This window comes from Rhododendron vialii, chromosome 7a, assembly GCF_030253575.1.
Source record: "Rhododendron vialii isolate Sample 1 chromosome 7a, ASM3025357v1".
Taxonomy (NCBI): domain Eukaryota; kingdom Viridiplantae; phylum Streptophyta; class Magnoliopsida; order Ericales; family Ericaceae; genus Rhododendron; species Rhododendron vialii.
The window spans coordinates 10465382-10491531 of NC_080563.1; the positions used below are offsets into that span (position 1 = coordinate 10465382).

General features: G+C 37.6%; 2 protein-coding genes across 2 annotated transcripts; both read left to right on the forward strand.

The window, feature by feature from the left end:
- Positions 1-1603: 1603 nt before the first annotated feature.
- On the forward strand, positions 1604-5874 carry LOC131334119 (uncharacterized). Its single transcript, XM_058368998.1, has 3 exons — positions 1604-2831; positions 4392-4934; positions 5434-5874. Exons 1-3 carry the CDS (start codon positions 1914-1916, stop codon positions 5536-5538), a joined length of 1566 nt encoding a protein of 521 aa, XP_058224981.1. The 5' UTR covers positions 1604-1913; the 3' UTR covers positions 5539-5874.
- A 17769-nt stretch (positions 5875-23643) lies between these two features.
- Positions 23644-24892, forward strand: LOC131334122 (brassinosteroid-responsive RING protein 1-like). The gene has a single exon (XM_058369002.1). The coding sequence runs from the start codon at positions 24046-24048 to the stop codon at positions 24550-24552; it is 507 nt and encodes a 168-aa protein (XP_058224985.1). The 5' UTR covers positions 23644-24045; the 3' UTR covers positions 24553-24892.
- Positions 24893-26150: the final 1258 nt, after the last annotated feature.

The following is a 26150-nucleotide window of genomic DNA, read 5'->3' on the forward strand; positions in this document are numbered from 1 at the left end:
GTATTTTTTTTTGTCAATCGATAGGAAGGAATAGGAGAAGGGGTGTTGTCAGGAACGGATCGAAGCGGAGGCACATGCCCCCGCTCAAAATTAAAATATTTTTTGGTATAAATTAGCATAATTATAAAAGTATGCTAATATATAAACATACACACTTGTATATATCTCGAAAAACACATATAGAATTAATTTTATGTCTGAATTTCATCATATAGTGTATTTATACTAGTTGCTTTACAAGTTTTTTTTCCATTTGGAGCTATTTTTTTATTCTCTTTATTTTTAACCTTCTGGAAGAAATATTGTGAAGAAATATTGTAAAACAAAGTCATTAACAAAACTAACTCGATTATTCTAAAACTTGTCAATGTTCATTCAAAAACATACTTTAAAAATTTTGTATGAGATTTTGTGCTTATTTTTACCTAATTTAACTTAAAATATGCTTTACAAACTTTTGTAGTACTATACATGGCTTAATTTTGTACGATTTTATTGTGGTTGACTACAAAAATAATTTTTTGCTTTTATGATTAACAGGTGCCCCATTACACTATATTTCTGGATCCGTCCCTGAATGCTGCGATCGATTCGTGGCGATACGACTCGAACCCAGATATTTTACCTGATAAAGAAGTGCCACAACCACTAGGCCATTCATTTCCTTGGTCTTAAGTTTATGGTTAGTTTATGAAAGTCGGAATGTGATGCTATTGATTATGCTACTATTTTTATTGTCCATGAATACAAAAATAAACACGAAATACGATGAAGAAGGTGGTTGGCATTTATGTCGTTTAAAATACCAAAGAGCTATGCCCTTTTTCACTTAGATCAAGGACAAACAAAGCATAATCAAAATTGTGGACTGTGTTTAAAGAATAACAACTTATTCCACTCTAGATAATGGAGTATCTGCAAAACACTAATAATAACCATGTGACTCGTTATTCGGATATACTCCAATGAAGATAGTCCCAAATCATAGATTTTTCATTAATAATCCATAATCATAGTCCCACAAATAGTACTGGAGTATATAATACTCCTATGTGCCATACACTCTTCAAGTTCTGTGCAATTTCTGACTCTTTTCTGACTCTAGTCATCCGTCCATTTATTAACCACATGAGAAAAACGAGTTGCTCTAGTCATCCGTCCGTTTATTAACCACAAGAGAAAAACTTCTTCACGGGGCGTCCTATAAAGAAGATTTACGGTACTAAGTTGCGCGGGTTAAAAAATATTTTGAACGGTCTAGATTGAAAATTAATTTTGAGTCAAAATTGAAAACACATCTCAATTATTGATTGCGTGAATAAACGTGTGAGATCGAGAAGAGCCATTCACGGCTCCACCGTAAAATAAGTTTCTCTCTAATCACAATTACCCCTTCCTTCTGCTGTTCAAAGAACCGCATTAACTCTTAATGATAAAGAATGTCCAGATCAAATTACACACATTTCATTAATCTCCATCTAAGTTTAATCAAAACTAGATCATCCACAATACATCCGAATTCACAGTATTCTACTGCGTGTAAAACCAAAACTAAAACCTAAACCAAAACAAAAACAGGGGTATGACTCGTATGGCATAACTATTCTTGGCTGCATCCATACCTGTCACCCCAATGCACGCTTTCCCCACTCTTATTTCTGTGACTCTTTCTTCTTTGCAAAAAACAAGAAAAAGAAAAAGAAAAAATACTTCTTCCACTCTCATCAATCTCTCGTCCCTCCATAACTTTTCATCTTCTTCCTCCTCCTCCTCTATCAACTGTAAAATCTCCTCCCTCGCAACAAGAATTCCCCACAATTTTTCAGATCCCCCATTATTACTCCCACCCCACAGATCTCGTACCCATCCTCACAAAATCCACTCTGATTCCCCTAGAAAAGCAACTAAAAGGGATGAAATTTTCCCATAAAGATTCGGATAAGGTACCCATTATGGTTCCGGGCTCGAACACCCGGCCCGCGATGCCCAAATTCATGGCCTACCTCATCCTCTTCGTCTCCGCCACCTACGTCGTCTACACCCTCAAGCTCCTCTCCTCCCCTCCCCACAACTGCGACGACAACCAGCCATTGTTCAGAAACAGCCGCCTCTCCCTGCCCCAGCAGCCCAACACGACGTCGCTCGATCCCCAGCCTCCCCCGCCCCGAACCACGCTCCTCCGCCAAACGACGCCGCCTGGCCGGAGCCGTCAGCTGGGGCTCGAGCACATCGTCTTCGGCATTGCCGGCTCGGCCAAGCTGTGGGACCAGCGCAAGAGCTACATCAAGCTCTGGTGGAGGCCCAAAGAAATGCGGGGCGTGGTCTGGGTCGACAGCCGGGTCAAGACCCGGCCCGAAGAGGACCTGCCCGCCGTCAACGTCTCCGAGGACACCACCCGGTTCGCTTATTCGAACCGGCAGGGCCACCGGTCCGCCATCCGGATCTCGAGGATCGTATCGGAGACTTTCCGGACCGTAGCGGGGAGGAGATCCTCTTCTGGGGAGGAGGAGATAAGGTGGTTTGTGATGGGGGACGACGACACCGTCTTCGTGACGGACAACTTGGTTAGGGTTTTGTCCAAGTACGATTACCGGGAGTATTACTACGTTGGGGGGTTGTCGGAGAGCCATATGCAGAATATCTATTTCTCTTACAGTATGGCGTTCGGCGGAGGTGGGTTTGCGATTAGTTATCCGCTGGCGAAGGCGGTGGAGAGGATGCAGGACAAGTGTATACAGAGGTATCCTGGGTTGTTTGCCTCCGATGATCGGATGCAGGCGTGCATGGCCGAACTCGGCGTCCCGCTCACTAGAGAACTCGGTTTCCACCAGGTCTGTTTATGGTTTTTTTTTTTTAAATGTTCAAAGAATCATTATCATTGACTACTAAATCAAGAAGAATAATAACTCGAGAACTAGCCCCACGCGGGGAAAAAATAAAGTAACAATAGAATACTCCTATAATGAAGAACTAGTAATGAATGAAGTCTGGCCTTCAACAAGATTTGACCTCTCAACCTCTTAGGCGTGTTCGGGTGATTTTTGCTTCCATTTCCAGTTTCGGGTGATTTGATTTTGGTTTCATTTTTTGCTCTTTGTTTAAATGATAATGCAGGGAAGTCCACTCGATTCTGCTGCGGGGTAATGCATATTCTTGCTCCCAATTCTGTTTTCAACAAGTTTTGGGTTGTGGGTTTTATTGGTTTCGCGTGCTTTTGAAGTTTTGTTTTCTGGGTGTTTGTGCTTTTGGGTGCTTGTGCTTTCCATTCTTGGTGTTCTTGTATTGTTTTTTAATTCTTGTTCTTGGTTTCTGTTAAAATGCAATAAGCCACCGATTCGATCTGGGGGAGGTGCGATTCTGTCTGAAAGGATGAGTCTCCACCATATGCATTCTTACCCAAATGAGATTTGAAGGAAAGGAGAAAGATTTCCTATAAAGTGGAGCCATACAAACCCATACGCCTTGTTTGCTTCAGTTACCTTTTAAGGTGGTGGTTTTGATTTATCAGAAATGTAGGACATTGAGTCAATTGGCTTCTAACTTCTTGGTTACCTTTTGCACTGCAACTTTGGTTCAGTGTTCTTTTTACCCTCTGGGATATATTTTTGGATTGAATCTCTACTTGTACGAGAAGTGCCAATTATGTAGGAAGATAGTTGGATGGTGCTTTGGAAATTCAGTATTTGTTTTTGGTTCTTAGATCACTAATGTTTTCAGTCTTTGGTCTAATTCTTGGTAAATTGCTGGAATTTAATGCGCATAAACAATGCGTGAACTTGAACAGTTTGACGCAAGTTTAGCTAGGGTTACTACATGATGCAAGTTGACCTGTTCTTAACTTGGATCTATAGAAAATTCAAGGTCCTGCTGAGCAAAGGGAGTCCACGTGAATTCAAATGGTTACAGAAATGGGCTGACTGTATTTTTTTCCTCTGGAAATAAGGATTGCATTGAATACTGGAGGTACCAATTATTTAGGAAAAGGGAGTTCGATCTGTTGATGAATTTACAATTTTTTCTAGGAAGGGATTTTCTTTGATCACCTGTTTGTATATACTACTTGTGTTGTTCTTGCATCTTATTCTTTATTAAATTGTTAGATATTAGAATTGGGAACATAAACAATGTGTCTACTTTACTATATGTTGCATGTTTTTTTTTTTTGAACAAATTATGATACAAGTTCAATAGTCCCTAACTTGTATCTGTCAAACTTTCAAAGGTGACAATTCAATGCATCCGGTTGGTATCAGTTTTAGGGAAGTGCCGGTGAAAAGCTTTGATAAGTGTAAATCTAACTATTTTGAAGTGTATGATCATAGTTTCGCGAAGAGTTGTCGTTCTTTGGTGAGTCCTAACATTGATTCTATTCTATTTGGATGGCAATGCAGTATGATGTGTACGGGAATCTATTTGGACTCCTCGCGGCACACCCAGTAGCACCATTGGTGTCGTTGCACCACCTTGATGTGGTGGAACCCATTTTCCCTAACGTGACTCAAGTAGAAGCCCTGCAGCGGCTGCAAATTCCAATGAAGCTCGACTCAGCAGGTCTCATACAACAATCTATTTGCTACGACAGTGAGAAGAAGTGGACAGTGTCTGTATCTTGGGGTTTTGCAGTTCAAGTTATTCGTGGGGTTTTATCGCCACGGGAGATAGAAATGCCATCGAGGACGTTCTTGAATTGGTATAAGAGAGCGGATTACATGGCCTACGCGTTCAACACGCGACCGGTGGCCAGGAATCCTTGTCAGAAGCCCTTTGTGTTCTACATGTCAAAAGCTAGGTTAGATTCTTCCACAAACCAAACAGTGAGCATTTATGATAGGCATCGAGTTCCTCATCCTTCGTGTAGATGGAAGATGCCAGATCCTGCTGACCTTGACAGAGTGGTGGTATACAAAAAACCTGATCCTCATCTATGGGATAGGGTAAGCAATGTCTCTTTATAGAATATTTGTAACCCTGAACTTCTATCACCGTAGTACATAATCCATTTGGCAAGCAACTGCAACCTTAAGAATACCATTAGGTTGTCTTTGAATGTTGGATTTTTTAAGAGAAAAACCAAATTTTTGGGAGTTTCTCCGCAACTTTGAGATTTATGTGACCTTGCTTTTTCTTTTCCTTCACTACGTCCCTCACAATTCAAGTTCCAAATACAAACTGACATATGGAGGAGTATTTTCTTATGTCGAGCTGGAATTCAAAGAAACGGTTTTTCGTTGTTGATCACTTCAACGAACATGTTTTGAATCATAAACATGGATCTATACGTGAAATGAAATGCATATGTCTTGAATCGTTGACCTTATCAGTTTGGTCATGTATGACAATGGGATCACGTTGAATGTGGGTCCTATTGATTAGTTTGTTTTATGTAACATGAAATGTGGGTTTAATTGGATCTTCCTTGATTTGTATTTGCAGTCTCCACGTAGAAACTGTTGCAGGATCTTGAACTCGAAGCGAAGAAGCATGGTGGTGGATGTGGGTGTGTGTAGGGAAGGTGAGATCAGTGAAGTACGGACATAATCCAACAGATGAGAACCTCTTTTCCTTATTTTATTGTTCGTCATTATCTTGATCCTCAGCTCTATTAGATACCTTAATTGGTAAATTCAAGCCTTCAAAATTTCTTCGAAGGTTCTTTTTTGAGGCGACTAGTACGCCAATGTGTACAAAGTTGTATTTACACTTCAAATCATAAAATACATGTTACCGCAGTGTAGTTTCTGAAGTTAGGAGATCTTAGGAATTGGTACAATGTTCATGCCATTTCTTGAGCTATTTTATTTTTAAATATGTTTAAGCGAATTTGTCATGTTTGTTATGATCATATCAATTACCAATTCATGGGTTTGATTGTCACTATTGTAAGTTTTAACTGCAAATGAATTAGCTGGCTGCTGTTTGATGCTTAGTTAGAAGAAGATCCCTGCCATTGTTATTATAAAGAAGTGATTCAAGCGGATCAAATTACAGAGATACAGGACAATAAGACACGGGGACAAAGCACCGGAAACAGACACTGATAATTCTGTAATACAACCCCGGATAAAACAACTGAAGCACACTCAACAAAAGTGCTAATTTTGTGAGAATCTTCTCACATGCACATGGCAGAGAGTTTTACAATGTTTGAAATGCTGGTATATACCTTTGTCAAATGTTTTTGGTCCTCTCAGTATCTGTCCAAGAAAACCAGAAACAGGGAAGTCTTCTTCTTGAGACCTTTCCCTTTCTAGCCACTCTTGTCTGGTCTTGCTCTGTGGTTCCTTTTTCATAGGTGGAGGACAATTTGTTTATTTTATCTATCTTGGCCTCTATCCTTTGATATGGACATTTGATTTGATTTCCCTATTATTTTGTAAACTGGGTCTTAATCAGGAGGCCCACGTTTCACTGTATGGTTTGTGGGAAGTCCTGGATCCGTACGGACAAATAAGTCACAGTGGCTTATTTTTTGTCCTTATTCAAATTTTTTTCGTATCACTTGGCTTATTGTCATTTTTTTGGAGATTATTGCATCCTCACGACAAGAGGAATTTAAAAAGTAAAATTTTTTGACCGAAATCCAATTTTTTTTGAATAAAGACGAAAAAATTGGCTTATTGATTTACTTTCGTCTTTATTCAAAAAAAATTAGATTTTGGTCAAAATTTTTTACTTTTTAGATTCCTCTTGTCGTGAGGATACAATAATTCCCAAAAAATGACAATAAGCCAAGTGATACGAAAAAAATTTGAATAAGGATAAAAAATAAGCCATTTTGGCTTATTTGTCCGAACACCCCTTGTAAGAGTATTAATCAGGTTTATTGTATTGGAGTAATTGTTACTTGACTGTTCCAGATATGGCCTTTCAAATAGTTTTACTAGGTCTGGTCGACTACTTTTTTATCATTTTCATTTAGATAATTGATTTTGGCACTCCAATTTTTTTATAATCATTCTCCACTATGTGTCTTTTAAGGGTGGTGATTTTTATAACCCCCTCTTTGTATAATACTCCCTCCGTTCCTAAAAGATACTCTCTGTCCCAAATTGTCCACCCCCTATGAAAAATTGTGCAATTTTTGGTTTGAAAAATAAAGTACTTCCAGGATTCATTTTTCAAGTTTCTTTACAAAGTATTTTTTTAATCTCAAAATTGCATGTCTTTTCGTAGGGAGCCAGCAATTTGGGACAGAGGAAGTAGTTGACTTAGAAAACAAAGAATTTTCTTGCATAATTTTTCAAAGCTCTTGACATCAAATTAACAATTTCAATTAATTTTTTAATTTGGTGTCACTAAATGTAAAAAACTGTGCATGAAAATGCTTTATTTTTAGTCCAAAAATTGCACGTTTTTTCATAGTGGACCATCATTTATGAACAAATGGGAGTATCACATAGTATTTGTTTTTTTTGCATGCACGTTTACATTAATGTTCTCTTATGTGTGGAATTTTGAACATATTAAAGGGCAATTCTGAATTTCCTCTCAAGAGGACCAAAAAAAAAAGTTGACTATAAAAAGGAGATTTGTGAAAATTAATTACTTCTTTCAAATGTTTATTTCTCATGTTAACATAGCCACTTGCAGTCTTGATAAAGGTTACTATCTATACTGTATAGTAAGTACTTATACGACACACGATACACGCTCTTATTTTTTCGAAAAAAACATTTAAAAGTACCACACAAAAATCCACCACAGCCGCTAAAATTTATCTCCACTCTTTGTTTTTTGTCCCACTTAACAAGGAAAAAAATGCTTTTAAACTTTCTCTCAAGTTTCTTCTCTTGTTCAAACCTCATATCTCAATAGAATTTTCACATTAATCAATATAATTAAAAAATTTACTGGACTCTTGTGCATAGTGAATAGTACAGATACCGTGCTTGTAATGCTATATAATAAAATTGTGAGGAATGTTATGCTAAAAAACGTTAGTGGAAAAAGCTTTCGACAGATGTGGACTTCAAAGTGGTTTCATATCTCAGGAGTAAAAAACAAAAAAACAAACCTTAGTTGGGACTCCGCAAGTGAGCTTTAAATTGATTCTTCAAGTTTAGTTAATGTATGCGTTAATTGACCTGAACATTTAAGTCATTAAAATAAGAAAGCGAATCACACTTTACTTTGTATGTTGACACTAGTGCCACTAAGGCTTGTTAGTGGGAGTGATGTTATTTAGGCAGGGACCACAACAAGATTCAAAGAATGAGCTAAAAAAAAACCCTAGGATATGCCATTAGTAGGTGTACAAGCTTTCCAAGCCATACATTGTGGTGCATCCCATGGTGCATTTTTTCGGAGTTGGGGCGGGTGAAATCTGAATTGGGGTCCACTACCCCACCAAACTGTCTAGCTTTTGTCATAGAGATTCAGGGGAGTAGGTCTCACCTTTAGGAATTTCTATTTTCAAACACACTGACAATATTGAAAAAGAAAAAGAAAATATACTTTTGTTCCTTATGTTGGCCTCCTCCATTTCACTTGAAAGGAAAGAACTGCACCATCCTTTTATGAAAAATACTATACTTTTTCCGTCCCTATTTGTTTATTCAATTGAGAGAATTCAATTTTATCAGGGAGACACAATCATTAAACTTTAAAAATTCAATTTTTCGTAAATGCCCTTCAATTCAAATTGTACTTGTCACATAAATTCAAAAAAGAGAGAAAGGTAAAATAGTATTTTTTTTATAGAACTTCTTCCTTGGTCTTCAAAAAGTGGATAAATAATTTGAGACAATGAAAAGTCAAAAAGTTGAAAAACAAAATAGGACGGACGGAGTAGCATAAACAATTCATTGAATTGTTGTTGTTAAGATTAACAAGCGTGGTTGACTATGTAAAAGTATTTAGAAATGTGCTTTGAGAAGTGCACTAATTGAAATATTTGTTGCTTTGGTGACAACAAGACTGTTGTCGCTGGTGAAACTACAGTCGGCATATTAGGCCTTGTTGAGATTTGTTTTTCTTCAATAACAATTTCACATTTTTTAGTTTTGTTTTTGGGCTGTATCTTGGATGTTTTCAAAAATATTAGGGTTAAAGTCATAATTTCTTACTTTTCCGATTCCTCTCAGAGACGAAACAATAATTCACAAAAGCGAATAATCATTGTCAAATAAGCACAATCCAAACTGTTTTCGTGCCTTTGTTTACATCCGTCACATGTTTCTGATGGAGTACAGCATATACTCTCTTTTCTTTTCTTTCTTTCATAACTCAGGTGTCTGAGTTAGCTTACTCGTATTAATCCCGGGAGACCAATCCCACTGCTCACTTGTGGATGTCTTAATTAAGGTCAGAGCAAAACTCTACATGAACTATCCTCAACGGAGTTAATACCATCTGATTTCGAACCTGAAACCTTAAAAGAGAACAAATTTTAAGTTTCAGGTCTTGACTACCAAAACCATGTTGATTATAGCATTAATCATGGAAAGTGATTTTCACACTCCTCTTTTTACAATTCACAAACTTTTTTTTTTTTTTTGTCATTATTCAAATGAATTTACTATTTTGCCCATTTTCAATACACATTTTCACAAATTCAAGGGCAATATTATAAATTTTCATGGATAAAGATTTAAAAAAGAAAAGGAAGTGTGGATTATAAAAAGAAAAGTGTGAAAATCGTTTCTCTTAATGATCATTAGCGGTAAGAATTTGATTATTTTTATATCATCAACATCAGCGAAGTCTTCTAAAAGGAGGTTTTTTTGTTGGGATCTACACCTACTTCCATACAATCAACTTTGGTGTTCACATTTAGGGAAAATTTCAAAAAAACCCCTGAACTTTCTGACAACTCGCAAAAAAATACCTAAACTTTCACTATTAACAAAAAAACACCTGAACTTTCTGACAACTCGCAAAAAAACGCCTGAACTTTCACTATTAACAAAAAAACACCTAAACTTAGCATTCCGTAAACAATTAGACCCCTGCCGTCCAATTCCGTTAGTTTGTAATGGATGGAGCTAATAGAAGGCGTTAACTTTTTTTTTTTTTACTTTTTACATTCAAAAATTACTTTAAACTCTTTCTTTTTTTATTGGTAAATAAATATGCAATAAAGTTCTTTTTTTTTCTTACTATTTATCAAAAATTACTTTAACTCTATTTTTTACTATTTACAAAAATAACCTTAACCACCATCTTTTTTGTTACTTTCAAATTTTACCTTTCCCCTTCTCTCTCTCTCTCTCCCTCTTTTTTTTAGAACTTTAACCTCACTCCACCAATCAACTGCCAAAGCTCTAGCTCTAATTTCAGAAATTCAAAATTGCTTTTAACCTCCTTTTTTTCAGCATTCTTGTTTTTTATATTTTTTACTTCCAAAATTACTTTTAACTCTTTATTTTTAGTAGTAAATAAATATGAAATAAAATTTTTTTTCTTAATAAATTACTTTTAACTCTTTATTTTTAGTAGTAAATAAATATGAAATAAATTTTTTTTTCTTAATAAATTACTTTTAACTCTTTATTTTTAGTAGTAAATAAATATGAAATAAAAGTAATTTTTGAATGTAAAAAGTAAAAAAAAAGAAGTTAACGCCTTCCGTTAGCTCCATCCGTTACAAACTAACGGAATTGGACGGCATGGGTCTAATTGTTAACGGAATGCTAAGTTTAGGTGTTTTTTTTGTTAATAGTGAAAGTTCAGGTGTTTTTTTGCGAGTTGTTAGAAAGTTCAGGTATTTTTTTGTTAATAGTGAAAGTTCAGGTGTTTTTTTGCGAGTTGTCAGAAAGGTTAGGGGTTTTTTTGAAATTTTCCCTCACATTTAACATTGCCGACAAAACCGTCAAAAGATTTACTCTTGTATAGGAATACCCATACCATGTTCAAAACGACCAAGAAAATCGCTAAAAAGGGCCCACACACCGCCAATTCATTAGAGAGGAATTAATGCCTTGGAAATGAGAGATATTTTCGGGTGTCGAGCTGGTATCACGTGGCGGTACATGTCGCTGATCTCAACACATTTGGATGGTTCGGATCGCCGACGGAGTACCACGTGTGTGGTATCCTACCGGCACCCAAAAACTACTCCTTGGAAACAAATTAGTAAGACTTAAGTTGCTGGCAAACTCTGTGATTGTTCGTATCTATTTCACAGGAATTTACCCATTAGTTTGTGTCCATCACAGTTCTTCGACCCTGTTTGAATTTTTTTTTCTTCTAGGTTAATGGGTTTGTGAGTTAAATTACTGCAAGAGTGTTGATACTATTCTATTAGTATTTCGAACTCAGAACCCCCTTAGCACGCAAGTACAAATACATGAACATCGAACTAGAAGCTCAGGTCTCTCAAGTCACCTTTTCGATTATAACTAGATTGGAGATGGATCCGCAACAGTCAAAGTAAGTGGAAATAGGTTGAGCATTTTTCAGCCCAACAATGGATCCAATTCAAAGATCGGAATTGTTTACCTTGTAGAGCTCATCGAGAGGGCATCAATCCCATCAAAAATCACTTTTATTGAATTTGGATAATTAATTGCTTGAAACATATTGATCTCTACGTTTCCTTTTTAATTTTATCCCGTGTTCTAATTGAAATTCAATCAGCATAACTATTGTTGCGATTGACACACTAAACAAAGCTGTACAAGGTGAACGGTTCCGGTCATTGGATCACACTCATCCTCGGGCCAAGAAATTCTCAACCGCACAATGCGCAGTTTCCGCATTAACTCTTGAGAATCCATAACCAACTAGATTACACATAAAATCAGATTACAAATCCGTATTTTCAGTGTTTAAACGCCATAATTATTCCGTTGGACATCAGTTTTACACCCAGTTTTTCTGATCATAAAAAGAACAGAAAACCCGAGACCTCAAAACTTACAAGACATGAGAGAGAGAGAGAGAGAGAGAGAGAGAGAGAGAGAGAGAGAGAGAGAGAGAGTTGACAGTTGTAAACTTGAAATTGTAATTCGGGCCAGGCCAGTATAATCTCTGGACTCATCCTTGTTTCAGGCCAGATCATGTGGTCCGTATTTGTGGGTGACAAGAAATCTCAATTGGGCCCTTCTAAGCAAAAGCCTAGTTGAAGTCGAAGTTCATTTCGTAGGCCTGAAAGCTACATGCTCAGATTAATTATTCATAGCAAAACGATTTTGATCCGTTAAGCGTAGACATACATCATCGTGTCGCATTTGACTGCAAAGGATTGACAAAATCACGAGGCTAAAATTGGTATCGGATCAACCTGATTTCTTCAATGATGATCCGCACAGTGGGATCTGCGATATCAGGAGTTGGAAAAATGTTTCTATCTATCAGCATGACTCGCATCATTTTGTCTAACTAAAGTATGAAAGTAAAATCAATTGACAATAGCATTGTAGCGATAATAAGACTCATACTCTCAACTAAAGTATCATACTCATACCCAATATCAAGGTGTTCAGCGTTAAACACTCATAAACAGTGGCGGAGTCAGGATTTTGACTCGGGAATCGAATTAATAGACATATTTTTTATCAGAATGTATACTTATTATTTCATAGTAAGATTTTTGTATTCCGAGACATTACGTTTGTACATTCTAGCCTAATGGAGTTAAAATACCAATCATTTTGTTTTTTCTTTAGGCAACTTCAACAGTCACGTAATTATTTTTTACTTATGAAAGAAATTGATCAGAAATGAGAATATAAAATAACCGATTTTTAATCAAATCAAGCCAAAATTATTAAGATTATAAGAAGCGATACACAAATAATTATCACTAATATTTAAAATCAAATATATACAAAATAAATTTTTTAAAACTCGAGCGTTCGGAGGGGGACGGGGGGCGGGGTCATCCCGCCCGGCCCTAACATAGCTCCGCCACTGCTCATAAACAATCTTTTTAATTTGTAAACTGCAGAATAAGATCTACACTAGTAATGATTTGGTTCGAGTGTCCTGACCAAACAAAGTATATGATGACTTAATCCCATGCCCAATTCAAACATACAAAGGTTGCTCTACGGTTCTACCTGATGTGTTTATGAGTACGATCGGGCATGAAAGGCGCTCCATCCTCTAGATTTTCAAGAGCCGCTGGGGCCGGTCACCGGTGCGATGTTAATTTGATGGTTCCATCAAAGGTCAAATGACGTCTTCTCTATTCCTAGTGCCTTGGTAATTATTCAAGTGACTTTTGGACGGGGTGGGGGTTAGGTAAATTTAGGTACAAGAACACCAACATCCCACATGCCAACGTGACCCACATGTGTCTGCTGATCATAATTTGTTAGTATCTGTCAATATTCAACAACTGTAAATCCCAGAAACACCTGGCCCATTCCTTAATTCTTTCTGGCCATTTCCCCATCAGACAACCCTAACCCTAGTAGGGGTTCACTTTCTAGGTTAGACTAGGCCTAACAAGGGATCAGTAGAGCTTCAGCCTTAATTAATTAGTGAGTAAATGATTAATATTGCGCTAGCTGTAATAAATTTCAGCCTTAATTAACAAAAAGAAGTCGTTAATTGGACTTGAAAGTTGGCCCAACTGGTTGGGTGTTCGTTTCAAGTTCACCAAGGTCTCGAGCTTGAGACTCTTGTATGAGTTGGGTCTCGTTCCAAATTACACGTTTCCATTGTCAAAACCCAATGGAAAAGAAAAATAGACAACCAAGGAATTAAAATTATATGCGAGTGAAACGGCTGTAGAAGGGATTGTATGAATTAGTTCAAAGTGTACGTAAGATGGTCCGGAACACCCTGCATTACAAAAAAAAAAAAAGGAATAAAAATTGTGGAGAAATGAAAGCCTAAAAGCGAAGGATTTGGCAGGGGAGAAAAATGTATAAACTTAATTGGAAAACTAGTGGAGGAAGAGGGAAGACAAGTTGCATAAAATATAAAATAAAAATAAAAACATCACTAGAAGTTGATTAATAAGCACCACTCAGTGTTATATATGAAAGGAAAGATTAGAAGTGGACATGTCCCTTGAAGGAAACTCCAATTCAAGAGTCAAAAGGGAAATAGACCCAACCCACTAGATGAACAAAGATAATGTTTTCATGCCTTGTGGGGTCCTTTTTTGGGTTTGGGAGATTCTGTTAAGAGAGGGTGCTTGGCAACGGTGTCGAGAGGCCGATTCCGCAGTTCATCTCGAGAATCAAACAGCTTGAATCTTGACCAAGCAACAAATGATTCAGATTTGTATGTCTTTAGATTTAATTTGGGCCGTTCAAACCGAAATGAGTGGCATCTCGCTTAGCAGGGGTGCTTGGCTTTTTGTTGCGCACCCAGAGAGATTAAATAATGAATACTTACTTTTATAAATTTTTTGGGGCCCCCTAATCCCAATATATTCCACTGATGCATTGGAATTTTTATCTGTGGAAAACAAAACGTGGGGGTACAGTGGAGTTGCGAGCCTAAAACAGCCAATGGTTGAATAGCTTTGTCTGGAAACCACATTAAAGTTAGAAGAGGGAAACAACACTGCTGGTGGCGCCGTGCGCCACCGTGCGATTTACATGTCGTCAGTGCATATCTGTAGACATGCGATTTATAATTATGTGTTTTAAACCAAAAAAGGATTTATAATTATGCGTTAGAAAAACAATTTTTGGAGTACGCTTGTAAAAAGGTGGAGGGCAAAAGTTGTTTCTCTTGTTTTTACTCTCTCTTTTACGCAAGATAATGCATCGGGTAGAACCGTAGAACATTCATGCAAAACATTAGCTCGGTCGAACATTGAAAGCTACATGAAAGAAATAGATATGTGGAAGGAAAATAGATAAAGTATGATTTGAAACTTATAGGGACAGAATAACAATGCAACAGGATGAACGAAGACATTACTGAGGAAAAAAAAAGAAAAAAACATCGTGCTTGGATGGTGCTGTGCAGGGGGTGCACAACAGTACACTGTACGTATTGTGCACCATCTGAGTTGTTCGTTCCGCAATTCTACGGTCCATATTTTATCTCTAACGCATAGCATCCGAATCGTTCATTACCGAGATAAAATCTGGACTATTAAATTGCCGGACGGACGGCTCGGATGATGCACAACACCCACCCAGTTTCCGCAAAAAAGAGTGTTAAATACTTACAGTATTACGTTATACTCCAGCAAAGACAAGTTTGATGTATTTAAGAATGTAGGACCATTATTTAATGCATGTGTTGGTGCAAGGAAAAGCCTAGTTCTTAATTAATAATTAATTAATTATCAGATTAAGTACTGTAGGTGACAATATAAAGTACCTCCTACTTACTAGCTAGCTAGCTCGACGAAAGATCGAAGGTGCCAAAGCTACTTTTTAAATTCATAATTAAGCACCATTGGAATCATGCTAGCTTTAAAGTACATCGTGTCTCACGCCCTCTCTCAAATTTCATGTACAAATTACTCATATTATATTATATGATAAAACAATTGCTTTATTCACATTTGAAAGTACGTGATGTAGTAATAAATTGTAGGGTACTACCATATATGTCTATGCATAGGGAGGTAGAAATATTGAACCACTACTTTTTTTTTCCTATAACTAGAGGTGTCCAATAGTCGTTTATGTGTCCGTTTTAATGAAATATTGGATCAATCTCACTTTTCGCTAACAGTTCCTAGGCCCCCTACTAACAGGGTCTACTTCGAGCCAAGGCAACAAACTCGTCTGGGCAGATTCCCAAACGATTGATATCTCCAGAAAAGTTTTGAACGTGAGACTTAGAGAAAAAAATTTCTAATTCTCGAGCTTTTACCGTCTGACAAATTAAATACTTTGGGTGCTGAACCTGTACTTTATAGTTTGATGACATGTAATGATGGTTCAACGTTTCAATTTAGATGATAAATGCTTGTAATCTTAGGTATTGGTTTGGGTAATGGAACCGTACGTAGGTGTTGGCATGTGAACTAATTGGAACTCTATCTTCACCTTCCAGCGAGACGTGTGTGAAAACTAAAATGGATTTTCCTTCATATTTTTTTTAGTATCATAGTTTTTCCTAGACTGCCAGACATGTCACATGACGAGTAATTACTGCAAGAGAGTTCTGTGCCCTTACCCAAAAAAGAGAGAGTTCTGTGCTCATCCTAAAACTTCAGAAAAAGAAAAAGAAATAAAGCAGAAATAGTGAGACAGAAGGGGAAACGGCAAACATGTTCACATATGAAATCATACAAAGACAAAGGAAGCGACAAAGGGGAATTGGCTTGTAGGCTGGGTGGTAGAATGCTCGAGGGGTGTGCAAAAAAACCGAGACCCGACGAACCCGACCCGACCCGAAGGGTTTCGGGCGGGGCCGAACACGTGGTTCGGTTGGGTATGGATACGATTTTCCAAAAAAAAAAAAAAAAGTTTTCGGTTCGGGGCTCGGGGTGCTGTTTTTCTTACCCGACCCGACCCGACCAAACCGACCAAAAAGCAAAGGAATTCATATAGTTTTACTTCGGTTTTGGTCGGACCCGACCAACCCGACCCGACCAAAAAAATCGGTCACACGGACAGGTATCCCCCCCTCCTTCGGTTCGGGTTCGGGTCCCGAAAAAGTGATAACCGACTGGTCGGGTCGGGTTCGGGGCCGAACCCGACCCGTCCGACCCGTGCCCACCCCTACTCGAGAGAGAGAGAGAGAGAGAGAGAGAGAGATTTGACAAGGAATGAGAAGAGGATTCGGGGTCCATGTAGCGACTACACCCTGTAGTGCATTATCGATTCGAATAGTCCGTTTTCGCAATCGATGGTTCAAATTCGTTGAAGCACTCTACTTGGTCAAAGTTAATTGTTACCGGTAAGAGTTAACAAACATATCTCAATCATTGATTATCGATATGAACGACTCTAATGCATACTACATGGTGCAACAACTTGATGTCTTTATAGGGACCTCGAATCCATGAGGACCAATGTATGCTGCTTTCTCTTTTTCATTATTGTGGTGTTATTTGGGTATATGGGAGCAGGGGACCAATGTGCCGAGGCAGCATAAGACACATCTTTTGTGGGTGGGAGTCGGGGGAAAGTAATTTAATGATCTTGAAGCACCGTTACGAGGTACTACAGATCCTTCCCTTACCACACATCCATGTGAAGCTCAAGACTAAGTATACAAATCTCACATAAATGGTTGGTGGGGAGAGCCTTTGGGCGGCACAAAGGTTAGTCACAGGTTGTTCTTCGAACATGTTTGTTGTTTCCTTATTTTTATTAGTCTTGTTAGAACTGTGGCTCATATGTTAGAACTGTGGCTCATATGTTAAGTATGAAGAGATACTAAGGAGTTCTAGAAAGAATGCCAGATACCGGAGCGGAGCCGGAACGAGTGGAGTGAAGCGCAACGAGTGGAGCGGAGCGGAGCGACAGCGTCTGGCCTATCACCAATGATCCAGTGAAAATTTGGCCCAAGCGTTCCGTAATTGGGGGGTGCGGGGGGGGGGGGGGGGTACGGTACGGTTCGTACATGTGTATTTTTGGGATACAGACCAAATACCAGATTAGGATTAGAATAGAGTAGTTATAAATACTCTATGTTGTAAACCCTAATTCATACTGTGATAATAAAGAACAGCAGCCGCTCTCGCTCCCGTGGACGTACCCGATTTTGGAGAACCACGTATATCTCTGTGTTGATTCTTTATTGTTTTATACTCGTAAATCGTGTGTGTTTGTGTGACGATCCTAACAAGTCTTATAACAATTTTAAGATTAATAAAAAAAATTTGCCGTTCAAAATAATAAAAAAACCTTTGCGCCATCGTTTTTCAAATAATTCTTTTTTTTGTTTTGTTTTGTTTTTTGTTTTTTTTTTTTTTGAAGAGGTCAAATAATTCTTCAGTTGTGCGGAATCAATATTGTATATTTGCTTTTGTTTCGATTATTAGGCCCCATTCCGAAAACGGAAATAAGTACTTATTTTTTAAGAAGGCAATTTCAAACTCAAAAATCATGTGTTTACGTAAATAATTTTCCTATCAATATGGATCTTGTTTGATAGATCTCATTGAGATCTTTTATACGGTGAAAAAAAAATTGAGAAATAATTTTTCATTTATATTATTTTTGAGTTTGAAAATGTGAAATAAGTACTTATTTTTTAAAAAAGTGTTATGGAACGGAGCCTTACTAGTCAGACAAATAGACCTCGAATTTCGCATTTTTATGATATGGCCGTAACAAAGTTGACATGATCTTTGCTAAACTTTCAAGTAATTTAACCCTAATCCTTCATTTTATTTGTCCTCTCTTGCAAGTGATAAGTCTTTAATTAAATAGTCTGAGGGAGACCTGTTTTTTTCTTCTCACTTTAATTATGAGGATCTCTCTAAACATAAACATAATTTTCTAATAACAAGTATGATAAACCCTAAGAGGTTGGCCAAGTGGTCTTAGCTTGAGATTTGGAGGCTTGCTCTCTTTGAAGGTCTCAAGATCAATTCTCATTGTCAACAACTCTTGGGGCCACCTTACCCTCACACGTTAGCGTGTGAACGGCTGCGTGAGGGACTGTAGGGATTAGTTCAAAATGTGCGCAAGCTGACCCAGAATACCCTACATTTTAAAAAGAAAAGGACTATGATTCTACAGCCAAAATCCCTAAATTTGTTGGCAAAGTACGTTTTTACTAACTTTCAAAGCCATTTTTAATAGTGGTGCCCCCTTTAATTTGAGGCGCAACGGAAAAGTATTACCAACTCTTGGAGCACGGTACATAGTGCTCCAAAGGCCTTTAATCCTCTACCATCACATATTCACAAGCGTCCAAAACTTTAGTGTATGGATCCCGTGTGGTTGAATGCGTGTCTCTGGAGCATTACAAGGCGGTGTTACAGAATCGATGAATATTAATTACTTGCAAGAATGACACATGTGGGCCCATGGAGTTTTTTTGTTGTTGATATTCATGGAGTTCAATATTGCCACTCTCCTCACTTCATATTCTGTTCACACCCATATATTTATTGATTTTTGTTTTTCTTTAATGTCTTTACTTGTTTTGTGGGATTCACAAAAGCGATGATTGGGTGGGTTCTTTGTCCATTCATTTGTTGCGTTTGTTGTTGTTCTCCAATGCCGTCTTCCGGTTTCCCTCTCCGGTGTCCCTAGCTAGCTAGTGGGCTTCTACAGTAATGATTGGAGCCTTGGAGGTATCAATACAATCAATAGTCCCCACCAAGTAGGCCTGTCAATGGGCCGGATTCGATTCGGATCTGACAGATCTGAATTCGATCCGGATCCGATAAGACTCGAATTCGATAATGGTAATCCGGATCCGAAAAATTTTTTTACTTCAAAAATTTTAGCAAAAAAAAAAAAAAAAAATTTCAAAAATAAAATATTTTCCGAAAAAAATATTTGAAAAAAATTAAAAATAAAAAGTAAAAATAAAAATACAACTTCTTAAACATTTTTTTTTTCAAAATTAAAAATTTAATGTTTTTTTTTTAAAAATAAAAAAAATAAAATTCAGAATCGGATTGATAACAAATTTAATCCGATTCGATCCGAATCCGTATTTGAATTACCGGATTCGGATTCGGATTATCGGATTTCGGATTGACATTATCGGATTCGGATCCGGATCGGATTTTTCGGATTGGATCCGGTTCATTGACAGGCCTACCACCAAGGGTTGTCCACGGTCCGGATCGGATCGGATTCGTATGAATCCAATCTTAATCCGTATCTCACGGTTTTTAAAAAATACAATTCAATCCTAATCCAAAAGTCTCCCGGTTCGGTTTGAATTCTGTGAGTCACGGTTTGGTCTCAGTTTTATCCGCGAATTTCCTTCCATAAACACTAAAAAACGCCAAATTACTTCAACTCCTGTAGTATTACATATCATTCCAAATTTCTAGTTCAAGTGACAAGCAGTGAGAACATTACAATCCAGTTCAAGTGCCAGCAGTAAGAGAAACATTACATTGCAATAAGCTACAAACTGCAATATTACATTACAGCCATTGTTACATCATTCCAGTTCAGGTTTCATCATTCTAGCAACCAAATTCCATCAGTCTTGAAAAAAAAATTCATAACAAGTAGTAGAATTATAATTATTTATAAATATTACACACACACACACATTTAATTTTTTAAATATCTCATGGTTCGGTTCGGTTAATCTATGGTTTTGAAATAAAAATCCAATCCTAATCCATATCTCACGGTTTTTTAATTTTCAAATCCATGTCCGAACCATTAATCCACGGACAAAATCCAAAAATACGGATCGGTTCGGTCCGGACCGGTTTCACGATTCTCGATTTTTCTTGGACAGCCCTAGCCATAGGTCATTGCAATACAAGAATGAAGCACCCCATCCAGAGCGGTTGCACCGCTGGCCATTCATCTCGGTTATCGACGGCTTGAATCTTTGTTGAGTAATCGACCGCTCAGAGATGCTGCTCGACAGCATCTCCTGTCCTGCAATATAAGTTACTAATTTCTCTCTTTTGGTTCCAGTTTTTATTTTATTTTTATTTTTTTTATCAGGTCCCATTAGTTGATGACTGATTGATCCTCAACAATTCTTTGGCCCCTCTTTCCCAGGAATTGGCCGTCTTCGGTGGTTTCACTGTGGGGTTTTTTATCGACTTGAGATTCAGGATTTTCCTTATAGATCGTTGAGTCGGCCTTAAGTTACTGGAGATAATACAAACTCATTCACTATATACTCATAGGAAAACATTGTAACCCTAGATGATGGTTGGAACATACAATGAACAATTATTCGTATTCGACGTGTTAAGACTACATCTGAAGTTGCATCTTCTTGTGCTGACAAGCTAAGTTCGGATCGATACATTTTGAAACTCACTATTTTTCATCACTTAGCTATGTTTCCATTGAATAAGCTAGCTTATATGCTGATCAACTTTGTAAACTTACGAGGTATAAGACAACCATGGACGCTACTCGATTTCAACTCGCAATCGGCTTGATTGGAAATCACACCGAGGAGTATTTTTTACCTAATGCCTTATTTTTGTTGGATTCTTATTTTCGAGATGAGTCAGATCACACAAAGTTTTTGACCCAAACTTTAAAAAAAAAAAAAAAAAAAAGTCATGGGACAAAATAGAATACTCCCTCCGTCTCCTTTTTAAAGTCCAGTATTCCATTTTGGGCTGTCCCTTAATAAGTGTCCATTTTGTAAAGTTAGTAGGTAAAAATTGATCCATTTTCCATTTTGTTCCTAAAAGTAGATTCAATTTTGAAAAGTTAGCGAGTAAAACTGTAATGATGATGTCTCTATAGAGGGTAAATAAGGAAAACAGGGGTAAAAATTGATGTGAAAGGTGTAATGATGATGTTTTCTTAATAAGTTGGAGTTACGAAGCGGAACACTTAAAAAGTGACGGAGGAAGTAATAAACACAAAAGTTAGGCCAAATTGGGACATATTTTAAAACCTCGTTAAGTTTAGTTATTGGGCAAAACTTAATTAAGAGCTCATTTATTTGCTCGACTCATCTCTTCTCGAAGAGGAGAATACAGGCGTTTTCGGGAAAAGTCTTACGTTTTGATTGCTAGCTACTACCTTTAATTCAATTATATCTAAGATGGTGTTCCACTTTCTAAAAAAAAAAAAAGTAATTTTTGAAAAAAAAGGTAATTTTAAGCTCAAAAATCATGTTTATATAAATAAATTTTATACCAATATGGATCTTGTTTGATAGATCTCATTGAGATCTTTTAAATGGTGCAAAAAAAATTAAAAATTTATTTTTCATTTTCATTATATTTGAGTTTGAAATTACTTTCTTTTTCAAAAAGTACTTTTTTTGGAGAAAGTGAAACAGATATTCTTTCCTGCCTTATTATTCACATCCTCTCAAATATCAACTCTACCAACCCACCCTCTTAGACAATGCCTGTTCTTGACAATATACACTCTTTTTTCTTGCATGTAATGCAGAGCATCTCGAGGCAAGTTGCGCATCCTTCGGACTTTATACCTACAACTCCTCCCGCAGTTTTATCACGTTGACGGTGGCGATAAGGTGACTCCAAAAACTACTAGTAAAGAGAATCGAACCTGAGACTTTATGTGTGAGTCAAAACCACTGGACCAACTCTTGGGCTTGACAATATATACCGTCTCAAAATGCAAGTGGATATTCTGATATTCCTCTAAAATTGATTATTTGGAGCCATCAATTGTCTGGAATGATGTTTTTGAGGAATAAAAGACGTCATTCCGTAGCTATCAGTAAATCCCACACCAGCAGTGAATGGATAAACAACGGAATTGAAGCTTCCATAAAAATGGTAAATAAATAAACAATATTGCTACATACGCGAAAGGAACGAAAAAAAAAAAAAACTGAAACTAAAACTCACCGGACCTAACGCGAGGAGAGAGAGAGAGAGAGGAAGAACGATCACCACCCAGCCACCATGGTACCGGCAGCACCGATCATGACACTGCACTTAACGGAACTGTGTCAAAGAGCTTTTGAGTACCTAACGCGGGCAGTGTTGGATAACCATGTATTGCAGTTGCAAGATTACACTATGCCATTTGAAGTACACTTTGTAACTCACAAATACTACTCCCTCCGTTCCAAAAAATATGACAATATTTGAAATTTGTATAATTTTTCATTACTTATGTCTTTCAATCTATAATTTTCTCACTAGTTTGAAAACTTTGTATGATAGAACTAATCGAGAACTATCAAACAAGATCCATATTGCATATTTTTTGAGATTCGTATTGAAAGATATGAAATTGAAATTGGCACAAATTTCAAAAATTGTCATTCAATTTGGGACGGAGAGAGTATAAACCAACCAGACTTGAGAGTTCTGATTATTGTGCTCAAGTCAAAATAGTCCTTTTTTTTGGAAGCAGGGGACTTTGGCCGGCCCCCATCACCAGTCCCAAATCCCAATTGAAATTCACACCATGGATTATATCTTTGTTGTTAATAAAATTCTTACTCCTCCAGAAAAAACCTGTAAAATTATTTGAAATATGAATGTGCAATTGACGATTAAATGTCTATCAAACTCTGTACAGTAGCCGCTCTAGAAATTCTTTGTCGTGCTACTCTAATTTTTTTACCATATGTTTAAAAGGAATCCAACTATATATGGGTCTAAAATTCGATGAGGGAAAGAAAAATGACAAATATTTTCACAAAGAAAGTACTATACACATAATTTATAGTCTTGTATTAATTACCTACAAAATGTATGACGCATAGAACTTCTCCACGTAGAATAACAGAATCAGCAGTTGCCTCCTAACTCATTTTGTAGGGCAGATCTAGATAATGGACACTCCGTTCAACCCCACCTTCTATTCCTTTTTTCTACAATAGTTTATATAGTAAAATTTTCTCGGATTTAAAAACAAACACAAGAATAACATCAACATTTTAGAATACAAATAATCGTATCCATCTTTTGCGGGTCAAAATTTATCACTCTAAATTTTGTTTACGTCAGAAATCTTCGAAAGAAATAAAAGAAGACTAGCAGTATTACGTATACGGATGTCTGAATATAAACTTTGAACACAAATATTATCGGCAGAATAATGTGATACACTCGGATCTTAACGAATAAACATATATGATTCACACGCATCAAACGGCCTGGGTAATTCAGCGTACCGACATTCTCATAGAAGCATTTTCCGTTAAACAAAAGCTGGACATTAGGGGTGCTAATTCCACGTAACTCTCAGCCTGATTCACACGGCACTCTCTCTCTCTCTCTCTCGCCCCTCTTCTCTCTCTACAAATTGCCTATCATCACTGGTGACTGGCCTCTACCTTCAACAGTCCGCACCTATATATCACAAGAAAAATCACAATACCAGAAACCAAACTACACCTAACAACATATCAACCCACAGACCTGATCCTTCTCAGTTCCTTTTTTTTTTTAAATTCAGGTGTGCATCCAGCCAGTTTTCGCTCACTTCGATAAATTCTAAAGACTCAATTCCGTCCGCTCACGGAGAGCTGAATTATAGCCAGAGCAAAGCAGTTCTCTCTCTGTATACATTTCTCTAACCACCTAAATTTAACTCTCTCTCTCTCTCTCTAAAAGACATGGGTTTCCCAGTCGGCTACACGGAACTCCTCTTCCCAAAACTCCTCCTCCTCACGCTCTGCGTCCTCGGATTCATCCGGAAAATGATCTCGTCCCTCTTCAAATCGCTGGGCCTGGGCGACTTTCTGGAGCCCGACATTGCGTTGCCGGCCCAACCCGACTGCGCCGCGCCTGAGCCCCGATCCTTGTCCGCGATTCTGATCCGGGAGCTCCTGCCCGTGGTGAAGTTCTCCGATCTGGTCGACCCGCCGGAGAGCTGCGCCGTGTGCCTGTACGAGTTCGACGGCGGCGACGAGATCCGGCAGCTGCCCAACTGCTGCCACATCTTCCACCGGGGCTGCCTCGACCGGTGGATGGACCACGACCAGCAGACCTGCCCGCTTTGTCGGACCCGGTTCGTGCCCAATGACTTGGTGGAGGGGTTGAATGAGAGGCTTTGGGCCGCTGCGGGTATTTCCGACTTTCACGGCGAGTACTCGCCGATTTCCTCTGGTGGTTTGTTGTAGTCAAGGTAAGTTTTTCCTACACAATTTTACAAACAAAACCACAAACACAATTGTGTTCACATCTGTTCGTTACACTTGGACCCACGGTTATCGAACGATTCCAAAACACAATTAATTATACCTGGAGTTTGTATTAAAAAATTGTGTTTTAACTTATTATTATTATTTTTATTTTTACCCTTTTTGGGTAGCTTTGGGGTTAGTTGGATGGGAGGGATGGTTGATATGTATAGTGTGTACACTTAGGAGGAGGGACAAAATGGGGAAAATATATGGAGGATAAAATAGGAAGACAAAAGTTGTACATATACAATGGAATCTAGTTGATTTTTCTTTTTTATTACACTTTGTAATTTAATTTCGTTTTGATACTCTTCCGAATTTTTTTAATTTTATTTGTAAAGGCTTCAAATGAATCAAATCTTTTTACGTAAGATTTGAACCGATGCTCTGTTACTAAACTACCAAGGAACAAAGGAAAAACAAAATCTTCGTTCCCTGATTCTATAGTAGCTAAATTCTTCGGAACGATAAGTTAAGGTTGTAAGTGCGAAATCAAAATTATTTTATTTAACGTCATTTTTTTTTATATGCCGCGGAATTACAAATTTAGAGGCCCTTTGATCTCATTGTTAGAGGTTTTTTTATTTGCGCAGAGTCTTAATTAAAATATAAAGCTATACTTCGACTCATTCTTACATAATTTGCTACCCATGAGCCGATCAGCCAACGCCACCATTCGTTAATTCTATGAAATCTGCAACTTGGGAACATGCATGAGGTTGGAATTGCTAGGAATCGCTTAAATACGGAACATGATCCTCTGCAATCCCTTCAAGGGACTCAATCGACAGTCTTGTCCTGATCAATTCGGGCCCTTCTTGGCTCCTTATCGATGAGTGAGTGGAACCGTTGATATTTTAGACCTCGTCTAGAGCATTAGGCGCATCAAAATTCATGATAATCAAATATCGTTTAATATGTTTACGAAACACGTTTATCTTGCCAAAAATGAGTTTTTACAATCATGTTACATACCCAACAATGAAAACACAACAGATACATGTGTGGGCCCTATATGTATGAGAATGATTGTGTTTGGATTGTTGTGTACCTAGACTTTTTTTAATGAAAATAAGATGTGTGTAGATGTTTGAGGAGATTATTTCGAATTTCGTACTATTCCTGATGATACTCTTGTGCTGTGTCCTACGTACCCGTGGAGATTCTGGGTGCGCACATGAATGCTCTGCGCACATTCATCGGATCTCGTCACCGAACCTGATCCTGAACCACCATTTTTATGAGTACTATCATCTTGGGATTCAGAGCACTTGTCCATTTTTTGGAAAACATTGGCAGGACAAGTAATGAGCACTCCATCGGTGAGGGTTCCCGATTTCCGTTTATCATGGGACAGAGGCTCCGTTCCGGAACCAAAAAATTTTTTTTTATTTTTTTAAAAGACAATTTCAAGCTCAAATATTATGGGTTTAATGAAATTTAAAAATATGCAATATGGATCTTTTTTGAAAGATTTCGATTCGAGATCTTTTATACGATGCCAAAAAAATTGAAAAAATATTTTTCATTTACTT